This window comes from Manis pentadactyla, chromosome 6 (genome assembly GCF_030020395.1).
Source record: "Manis pentadactyla isolate mManPen7 chromosome 6, mManPen7.hap1, whole genome shotgun sequence".
Taxonomy (NCBI): domain Eukaryota; kingdom Metazoa; phylum Chordata; class Mammalia; order Pholidota; family Manidae; genus Manis; species Manis pentadactyla.
In genome coordinates, this window is record NC_080024.1 from 157,981,461 (window position 1) to 157,992,582 (window position 11,122).

Consider the following 11,122-nt stretch of genomic DNA (forward strand, 5'->3'; position numbering starts at 1 on the left):
AACCACCAGACACTAGAAGGGTGGGACAGATGCTCTGTTAGAGCCCCAGAGGAAGCAGCTGGGCTTCCGGCCATCAGACGTGTGAAACACATGCTGTTAAGTCACCCAGGTGTGGTACTTTGTGAAAGTAGCTCCAGACAACTGCACAACTTCCCACTGCCATGTGTGCGAAGTATGCCAGTCCCGCGGCACACACACCTGAATGCCAAGGTAAAGATGAGAATTAATTTCCCACTACCAAAATCAGTAATCTGTACATCGTTTCTTAAGAAGTAAACAATTACAAGTGTTCCCATCACTGTGTACTTTATTTATCAGCTGGGTATTTATAGATGTTTGCTAATATAAAAGTACAGAGGCCAGGCAGCCCTTACTGCACAGACCTGCCAGCTGCCTGCATGTTGTGGGCTCTGCCCGGCGCTTTCTTTAAGGCTTGAAATAGCTCATCCTATTTCCATACACAGAGGACCTGCGGCTGGAGGAGGGCTCAGTATCTGTACTTGGTGGAGTAGTCCTTGGGGGACACGACCAGGCCGCGGCCCTTCCGGGCACCCCGATACACAGTCTCGATTATGTCGATCATCTCCTGCTTGTCCTCCATGGCCCAGTTGATCTTATTGTTGTTGCCAGTACCCAGGTCAATCATGATGTGCTTGTTCCTGCAAGAGGAAAGAAAACAGGCCGACACTCACGAAAACCCTCCTGAAAGAGGATTCTATTAGATAAAACCTTACGTGTCCCATGGTGGCAAGCTCTCCAACATTGTTTAAGACAAAGAGGACACACAATTTAGAAGACCAGACGCCACCTAAACTATTTTAAAAGCACACAATGCACTTTCCACCAAGCTCTTCTCGTGTGCTTCTGTATTTCCTTAGGACAAATAACCTACAGGGCAACTGAAGGGTAGACAAATAACCTACAGGGCAACTGAAGGCAGATTTAATCACTCAGAAAGTCAAATTGTTTCCAGAGGGTTGTACTAATTTACCTGAAAACAGCAACGTACAAGCTCTTCATGGTGCTCTCGTGAGCTCTTAGTGCAATTTTTATTAGAAGCCTGACTAGTTGTGAAATGAATGTGGTATTTTGCATTTCTGTGATCAGGAAAGCAGATGATTTTTTACCAATTTATCTTTTAAGAATCTTCTAAAAATTAATTTACATGTAAATTTTATAAAGATATTAACCTGCTGCACTAAATTTTCCTGGTGTGTTGAAGACTGATTTTTATTAATTTAACTTTGCACTTCTACAAGATCACACATTTGGCTCCAACCCGCTGTTCCACGAAGCACCCCACCCTGCAGTCTCTGGTTTGGCCTCCTTTCTTCCAGAGTGCACGTCCAAAAGGTAAATGTGGTGCTCCCCTCCTGCCAGGATAACATCCCAAGTCCTCACAAGGGCCGGAAACCTGGGGTTTGACCCTGCCCGCTCTTCTCTCACATACAGCAGGGTCCCATTGTGACCTGTCAGCCTCTCCACATTCTTGCAGATCCCCAGACATGGCGTGTGTTGGGGCCTTTGGGTCAGCCTTGCTGGGAAGCAAGTCTCCTCTAAGCTCACTACACTTGCCTGAAGCACTTGCAGCCGCCCTACAGGTGCACATACCACCCTCTGGCATCTCATTGCACTTTGCTAATTCACTGGGCTGCTCATCAGCTGGAGCTCTGTGACAGCAGGAAGCCTGCCTCACCTGACTGAATGTCCTAGCACTAGACTGAAAAGCCCAGCGGGACTCAATACTGCTGGCGAGTAAGTCAGCATTAGTACCGATGCTGGTCTCCCTCCTGAGTTCTGCATCTGTCCTAAGGACACATCCAAATGTGCGCTCTGCCCCGGCACTGCCTGACTTCTCTCTGCAACCTTCTTCCCGGCTGCATGTCCCACTCCATGGCTGGCCACAAGCTGCGGAAGCAGGGCCCCAGGCAGCCCACAAGAATCCCACCTGAGGTCTGTGGAGCAATACTGAGGAGCATGACAAAAAACACCTGGGTTGTCTCAACAGCCTGTTAGTAGAAATATGGACTTTAAGATGCTGCTCAGAAGTGGGGAACCGGACTCAACCAATAACCTGAGCGAGCTTTGTGGATCCTTCCCCAATGGACGGCCCAGGTAAGAGCCCACTTACTCCCTCCCACTGGCCTCATGAGAGCCTGAGAGAAAACCCACCAAACCTGCCTGGACTTTGACCTTCAGAACCTTGAGCCCTTGGATGGTGTTGTTTTCTGCCACTAACAGAATGTGAAACCAACACACACCTTACCCAATGCACCCAGGCCCTCCTCAACAACTAGGGAGTCGCTCCACTCATCATGTGTGGCCCAAGGCTTACATTGCTATTTATGGACTTCTGTATTAAAAATAAACAATACATTCTGACAAGTAGAAATAATGTCAAATGGTATTTTTTTTCCTAATTAAATTTCCATAACAGAACCTTTTAAAAACTCACATTACTTAACTTTTTTACATCAATATAATGAAATATACTTGTTATCTGCATCAGACACCTGTGTACCTAACCAGGTGCCATTCCCATGTGTTCCTTTGACACAAAGTCCATAAAGCATGTATACAAATTAATCCCAAACAAGTAGGGAAATTCTATTCCTTATGCCAGTAACTGACTGACTAGGGTCCAAACTGACTATTTTAGCTGATAAAATAACCTTGTACATAAAAGCAAATAAATTCGGTACAGATTTTCCTCTTGGGTTTCACAAAAGGACACTAAGTCATTGATATCATATTTTAAAATGAGTTATTGTAAAACAGGCATTTTTCATTAACAAATTATATTTAAAGGTTTAAATGCCAGTAAGAATGTCTTCCATTTAGTTATATTTCATCTAGGTTTCTGGGCAAAGTTATTTCAAAAGGGTTAATTTGTTACTGAGTAAAGGCTAGAACTGGAATTGTTACTTTGAAAATTACTTAAAAGGCCACATGGCTATGTACTACTGAGTTGCCTCTACATAAAAGAATCAAAAGATATCTTGATTACATTAAGCTTCCACATCAGCAATACTCAGTATAAATAACAACTGTAAGAGTACATACCTGAAGAAAAACATGACAGTGCATGGGTCGTATAACTCATACATCTTGTTGAAGTCAGGCACCTCTGTAATGTCCACAAGATAAATAACTGCAAAATTTTTAACCTAAAAGTAAGAAAGATTGAAAAACAACAGATAACTTAAAATAACAAATCAAAATTTTTTATTTTATAAAAACTACATTAAGAACAAAACAAGGATTTATGTGTAACAGGACAATCTTCAAATCAACTGCCACAGGACAATAATTCAACATGAAAAGGATCCTGAATGATTGGCCATTTACAACTCACTTTATCATTTTTCAGAATAGCAAGTTCCAATCCTGCAGAAAATGTCCACAGATACATTATGCGAGCTCACCTGGTAATAATCTCTATGAACTTTTCTGAATTTGTATTTTTATAAATACTTAATTACATGCCTTAAACCACTGTTTTAGAACATGCCTTTAGGACTCAGTCATACATTCCCCCCACTTAATTAGGTTTGAACACTTGCAAATACTAAGACTATTACCCCAAATAACATTGTAAATAATAAGTCTTCTTAACCTTTTCTTTAGCTGCAGTTCATCAGATTTAGAAAACCCAGGGAATTATAAAATAAAATCATCTCTAATCTCAACACCCAGAGTTAACAGCTGCAAATATATTTTTAGTATTCTTTTCCATTTTCTAGTACATCATAAAAAATTCTTTCCCAAATCTAGTATGTTACAGTTTTAATAGTGTGATCATATTGTACTTATGCCACAGTATTTTACATCTTGCTTTAATTAGAAGCATTCACTTATGTAAATTATATACTTTCCCAAACCACAATTTTTATGGCTATGTAACAGTTCATCAAATGGCTATGCCATTATTTTACCTTTATTCTGTCATTTTTTGTGATTTTTCAAGAACACCAGTAATTCATATTTTTTACTAACATCAATCATTCACCTGTGAACATTCTTACCCATTAAATTTATGTACACACTTCATTACTTCCTAAGGATAAATTCCAAAAATAGAATCTCTAGAACAAAGGACATGACATTTTAAAGGCTCCTTAATAAAGACAATATTGCCTCAATGCTCTCTAGAAAGTTTATTCTAACTCATATATTACAGGTTCAACTGTCCCCCAATACACTGAGGTCCTAGCCCCTGGGACTCAGACTGTAGCCTTGTTTGGAAACAGGGTCCTTGCAGATGTAATGACTTAGGAAAGTGAGGCCAGACTGCAGCTGGGTGGGCCCCTAAGCCGATTTGACGGGTGTCCTTATATGGAAATGGCCAGGCGAAGACACGGACGTGGGAGCAGCCCTTGGAAAGCAGGGGGCTGCGTGATGTCTTTGTGAGCCACGGAGCACCAAGGATCCTGCCCACGACACCACAAGCTGGAAGCACCGAGGAGGGACTCTCCTTTCAGGCTTCGGAGGGAGTGCGACCCTGCTGCCGCCCCCACTGGACTTGGGTCTCAGGACGGGGGCCCAGCATTCCTGCCGCTTCACTCCAACCCGTTTGTAGTGCTTTGTCAGAGGAGCCCTAGGAAATGCAGACCACATGCACACTTCTTCACATAAAACTAATTCTAAAACTCTGTGATTTAACAGGTGAAATAACATGGCATCTGGGATTTGCTTTAAATACTGCAGAATAAGAAATGTTAGCAGAAGACACAAAACTGACAGGATGTTGGTAATTATGGAAGCTGAGCGACAGGTACAGAGGAGCTCACTAGATGCTCCTCTCTAATTTTGGGAATATGAAAAGTATTTACTAAGGAAATTTAAACCACCACCACCAGAGGAAGGAAGAAAGAAATTTACACTAACTGAGGACCCCCCACTCCAGCTTGGGTCAGGAGGACGCAAAGCTCAAGCCCTTGGCTCTGTGAATATGGCTCTCACCGTGCACCCCACCGCCCAACCGCTTCTACGAAGCCCCACTGCCAAGCCTTCAGAAGCCACCACCCAACCCCTCTTGGTCTGGCTCACTCTGCCAACACACTTCTGAAACTCTGGTTTCCTGAAGCACCCACGGTGAGAACGTGCTGGTCATGTCTCGAACCAGTCTTATTTTCATGGTAAACTAATAAAGTGTATTCTGGTTTTATTAAAAAAAAACTGCACCACACGTTAAAACTATATGTATATACATATATAAGCAGAAACATCAGTACATATATGTATATATACATAAAGTGGTGTGTGTATACATATATACACAAACATACACACACACCCAAATATATATAGTGGTCAGTACATATATATAAACTGCTCTCTATGTAAAATGGTCAGGCAGTAGGAAACCAGGTCACCCTGACTCACTTTAATTGTTTCAATGCCTCGCCCAGGGACAGACATACAAAATAAATACCAATAACAATGATTACATATCAATTTATGGAATCATCATGTAAATATTCAATTATTTGAAAAATCTAATTGACAAGGGTTATTAATCATGTACTTTAGAAAAAAGTAAAATCACAATAAATTTTCATCCATTTTTATGTTAAGAGTATTAAATAACATAACCACATATTTGTGGACATTTATTAAATCGAGATGAATGTAACTTGTTTAGCTACATCTCCTTTTGCCTTCAAGCTCTGCCTGGTCCGTCCAACTCCCAGTCCGAGTGGGACAGAGGCAGAGCATCGCTTCAAGCTCCCCTATCCCAAGAACTTGAACACGCTGCTCTTTCACACAGACTAGCTTCATGAACATTTAAGGGTCCTCTCTGTGCAAGGCCCTTCTCACTCATTACTTCTAATTATTTCAACACCATGAAACAGAGACATTAACATTTTGTCTGGGCCTAAACTGAGGCTCAGAAAGATGAAGTTACACTAAGCCACACGAGCAGGCAAGAAGCAAAGCTGAGACTCATCAAGTCTGGCTCCATAGCCCAATCTCTGGATGAGATTTCCTACCCAAGACTGAAAGAACCAGCCTGCCGAGGGGGGCGTGAGGCCATGGGAGTTTGGGAGTCGGTCAGGCGGAGAGGCTGCCCGTGTCAGATGGAGATCCTAGAGAGAGCACTGCAGGGGCTGAGGCAGCACCTGGATGAGGAAGGTCCAGGAAGTGAGCCTGGAAAGGCATTAACAAGTCCAGGTTCCTTAATTATTTACAGGGAAGTAGGGGTTAAAGAGTTGAGCTCTGTACACACTGCCTGGAGAAAGCTCAGGAGCTTCCAGTGAGAGGATCCTGCAGGCAGTGACTGAAGTGGCTCTGGGCCCGAACCCCCTGCCACCAGCATCTGACCGGGGCCTAGACAAGCCCTGACAGCTGAGGGCAGGGAAGGGCTGCCTGGGAGGTACATTCAGACAGGAGGGAGCTAGGCTGGGAGCCCAACAGGTCCAGTCAGACGCAGGTCTGGTCAATGGAAGGCTTTCTATACAGACGAGTCTTCCAGGAGCTTGGCTCTGAACGAGGGAAGTGGACTTAGGCCTTAAGGTGGAGAAGACAAAGCCTCTCTCCCAGCCACCCCACTCCCCTCTTCCCAGGGAAAGAAGAGAAGGCGTCTGTGGAACAGAGAAAAGAGGATAAAGGAATGGGAGAAAAGCAAATGTTCAAACAGCCCCTGTTGAAGTGTTATTTTCAGGGCCACAGTGGCCACACAGACGACAGATCATGGGAGAAGCATCAAAGGCACCCCTGCAGAGCGGATTCCTGGAGAAAGTCACCCTGCTGGATTTGGAGGCTCTGCCTTCATCTAAATTTCACTAAGCAGAGACACTTCCCTGGATTACTTCCGATGTAATAAAGATTATAATTTAAAATGCCAAATATTACCGTTACAGTGTAACTAACACACACACACACACACACACACACAGCTGTCTCCCAAAGCATCAACTGCCAGTCCAAAGAAAGCCCAAGATACCTCTCAGATGCAGTGCGAATTATTTAGCCAACTGGTCCTGGTCCTAGAGCTTCCAGATCTTAAAAGGTCAGAAACTGACATGAGAAACCATAGCGTCTTAAAAAAGGTTAAAATATATCTCATCTCTTTGTATATGAGGACACTGAGCCATCCCAATGGTGACGTCATGTAATTTTCACCCTGTAAATGCTGGTTTTTATAGTGAGACTGAAAACAGGCCTTCTTTCCCGTTGCCTTCAGTTATGAGTGAGACAACTGCAACTCATTCAGAAGTAAAATAAGCCATGATGTGACACCAAGTGCTGGAGTTTTTTTTCCCCTCTATATAAACTACATTCAGGTTCTTCAGGTAAATGTGAAGCCTCACAAGGCCATAAGCACCGTGTCTATTGGGAGACACGTGTGTGTGTGTGTGTTGTCTGAGTGGCCGTGGTAGGGAAGTGCGCTAGAGCAAAGCAGAGTGTATGTGGCTTCCTCACAAGTGAGCATGTGGGTCTTTCTTCATGTGGCCTCAGAGCCAAACAGAACCTGGCACATTAAAGGCACTCATCAACATTATTGAGTGAATGACCTTAACAATGAACTTATATTTCAAAACTCAAGAAACACATCACTGTCACTGAAAATGTGTTTCTGGACAGTGTGGACTCGACTACACGACCGAGTCCAGGCAGGCCTGCTGTACGAGGTGGTGCGGCCCAGCTTCTTCCCGAGCGTTGCCTCACAGGAGCGCCTCCAGCTGTGTGAGAAGCAGCTACAGAGCACCACCGGCCTTCGTCTGACTGCGGACGCTCCCGGTTCCTCTCCTCTGGATAAGTTCCCACACGTCAAAGCTTCCCAGCCCGGGATACTTGGATTCCATTGTGATGCCTTCCACATGGTTTGGACTATTTCTCCTCAACATTTCATGTACACTGATGGATGTACAGGTAATTAAAACTCGTGTGTTTTTTAATATAAAACTGAAATTAAGCTAGGTCTCTACTATCTTTCCTCCATTTAAAAAATGTTCCTTTTGAAAACATAGAAACAGGGTATCCAAAAAAGGCTTGTAACAAGATGAGGAAGATCCTCTGTTATCTGCCATTTCTGCAAAGGGACATGTGTCCTCTTGGTTCCTATGGGATTCCTTGTTTGAGCACTAACTTCTGCTGGTTCTTATGTGATGCATAAGAACGATCCCCTGAAATTGTTCCATAAATGTACTTGCCTTATATATTATTTTATTGAAACGTATGATCATGCATATCTGTACAGGTTTTTTTAACACACAAAAATTAAACCTCCCATTTATTCTTTGTTACTATCACTCTACCAAACTCCAGACATCTGTAAAATCTTTAAACATATCTCTGTGTTTTTAGTACAGCTCAAAACTAATTCAGCATGGAGGGCTCTGTGGAATCATCAACTCAATGTGCCACATTCCAGGAGAAATGGTCTAATTAAGTCCAGCCTCAACCCTGGGGATTTTACTCACTTTAAAACAGCTGGAGTATCCAAACAGGGCTTGTAACAAGATGAGGAAGATCCCCTGCTATCTGCCATTTCTGCAGAGGGAGATTTTTAAATAGAGAGTTAAATTGTTCTTCATACTAAAACCTTAAATTTCAGAAATTCCTGTTGAGCTTCCACCAAAAGGGCTTCCAGAATTATAAACTAATATCTGCCCTTATAATAATAAGTAAAACATTAATAGTTTTGTAAAGCACTTCAAATTTACATTTTGAATAACTATTCTATAGTATTCAAACTTTATTAAAATAGAAATCCAAATATTTGGGCAAAAGAAAAGAGTAACTTAAAAAATAAAAAATACTCAAAGTGAGCCCAGTTGAACTGTTCTCATCAGTAGGTTCAATACCAACAAGAGTGTGTCCATTGGTGAGGCAACGATTCAGTCTACAACTGACATGAAAGGATTAAAGGAACAGCTCTGGTAAAAGTCCCAAAAATCTTACATTAACACAGAAACTGTCTCCTAGCTCAGAGCTTCTTGCTGAGTTTTGCTCACACACGAAGGGCTGAATGAGCCTCATGTGTCTTCTCAGCCTAGCCCCGGGCAGCACGTGGTGTGTGTGCCCCCACCTGTGAGGTAGGATCTAGGACACATACCCGAAGTTATTCCCAAGTCAGCACAGCAAGAGCCTGCTTGTTGGAGAAGTGCTCTTAGTCGAGTCTTCCTGAATTCAGCATGTTTGCCTCTGACCTCCATAGCTTAAGCAATGCATAAATAACTCCCCACGACCACCATGCTCATGACCTCTGACCCCATATGGGGTCAGGTGGAAGGAACCAGTGGGAGAGAACTGCTGCTCTCCTGAGTTCCCCAGCCTCCTCAAGTTCTTCAGTGCCAAGATGAGGAGGAGATGACCGATCAGCACAGCACTCCTACCTACTCTGCCCAGACCTCCGACAATGGGTTTCTTAATGTTATATCCAATTCTCAGGGGAGCTTCTTAAAAAAGCAGTTTCTGGACCTCACCTCAGATGTGTAGAATCAGAATCTCTGAGATGCACTGTGCATATTCCAAGTGATACTTACGACAAGTGATACAGAACAGTCCTGCACATTCACACTGCCACGCCCCTCCTCACTCTCCCACCAGATGGGAGACAGTAAGACAGCATTTTCTCCCCTAAATACAAAACACAGCCTCACATCGTTACTAACTCAAGGCCGTTATTTTAGCCCAGGCTGTGTCAGTATCACCCCCGTTAAGAAAAGATGGCTCAATGATTCTGTAATTTTTACTCTTTATTTAAATAAATGACCTATTAGTGGAATACTAATAAATTAAATGTTCTATTAACTCTTATATTTGCCTTTTGCTCTATTCCTATGACTGCAAAAATCCAAGTCCAAATTCGCTTAAAATCACCACGAGGAAATTTTAGAGAAAGAACTAAGTCCTGGTCACATTCCCATGCCCTACAACTGCACTTCTTTTGCCTGCGAACAGGTGCATCAGACAACCTGGTATACTGATATTAAAAAGAAAACTAGCCCTAACAAAGCACAGTTCTGTTTTCTCCTAATGTTTCATGCACTGGAATCAATCTGAGTTATAAATCAAGTGACTTACAAAGAGTATGGTGGGGTAAAGAAAAGCAAAACAAAAACGAAAAGAACAGGGCTTAAATGTTCTGCTTTATAAATACAATAAACAAACATGGTACCAAAATAAGAACAATCATTTTAAACTAAGATATTTAAGTTAAGCTCCAACGTCCTTGCCAAAGCATGCGAACGTGTTTTGTTCATGACACCGTGAATGAAAATTTCGAAAAGCACCATACCAATAGGAATTATTGACTTACGGAGAAGAATCATTAACCCCTTTCAAACTTGAAAATCCGTAAACTTCTCCCAGAAAAAGACACAAGCCTTTCTGCACAATTTCAGGAAGCACAACCGCCATCACGAGACAAGAACGTTGCCCTATATCCATCCTGCTCCTGCCTATTTTGTGCAGGTCAGAAACTACAGCAGGAAGAACGGACATCTGCAAATCAAAAGGAGTCGCGGTACCTTTTCCGCTATGCTGTACAGAACCTCGTCCATCTTCATGCACGTGGGGTCCCAGTCGTGTCCGAACCGAATGACCACCACGCGGTCTTCCTCCGACAGGATAGCCTGGTCCACCTGCCAGCCGTTGTGCAGGTGCGGGAGCATGTACGACATGGCGGGCTCGCGGCTCTGCGGGGCGAGGCGGCTCCAGCCTGCGGCTCGCGGCCCAGGGGCTCCGCGCAGCCCCCGCTCAACCCCCGCCCACCAGGGTCCCCTCCCCGCCCCAGGGAACCACCATCCCCGCTCACCTGCGCCCGCACCGGGCCTCCAGCACAGAGATGCTTACGGGCGTGGACGCAGCCGGCTTGAACGTGCGCGGCCCGCGCTGCGTGTGCGGAAGTGACGCACACACTGCGCGCCGCGTGTGCGGAAGTGATGAAGCGTGTGCCCGCGGCGTGCGTGGAGCTGCTGGTTGTCGGTCTCCGTGACACCGCGGCACCGAGCCGGGGGTGTCGTTGCTCCCGCCCCGCGCGTCCGTGAGACGAGCGGCGTGGGCTGCGGTGCCGCCTCGGTGGGGCTGCAGTGGGAAGGGCGCCGTGCCCGGGAGAGAGACAGGGGCTACCCGGGTGGGGACCGGCGGCGGGGCCGTCCCGAGGCCCGGGTCG

At 44.4% G+C, this 11,122-nt stretch overlaps 1 protein-coding gene across 4 annotated transcripts; it reads right to left on the bottom strand.

Moving 5' to 3' along the window:
* Positions 1 to 289: 289 nt before the first annotated feature.
* On the bottom strand, positions 290 to 10,907 carry TXNL4A (thioredoxin like 4A). 4 transcript variants are annotated; one of them, XM_036884144.2, is made up of 4 exons: positions 10,766 to 10,907; positions 10,479 to 10,646; positions 3,064 to 3,167; positions 290 to 659 (listed from the first exon to the last, which is right to left on the bottom strand). In XM_036884144.2, exons 2-4 carry the CDS (start codon positions 10,629 to 10,631, stop codon positions 488 to 490), a joined length of 429 nt encoding a protein of 142 aa, XP_036740039.1. In that variant the 5' UTR covers positions 10,632 to 10,646; positions 10,766 to 10,907; the 3' UTR covers positions 290 to 487. The 4 variants fall into 4 exon arrangements, with proteins under 4 accessions (XP_036740039.1, XP_036740040.1, XP_036740041.1 ...); XM_036884145.2 differs by having other exon boundaries at positions 10,479 to 10,592; positions 10,766 to 10,831; XM_036884146.2 differs by lacking the exon at positions 10,766 to 10,907 and adding an exon at positions 8,427 to 8,496 and having other exon boundaries at positions 10,479 to 10,565.
* Between the last annotated feature and the right edge of the window lie 215 nt (positions 10,908 to 11,122).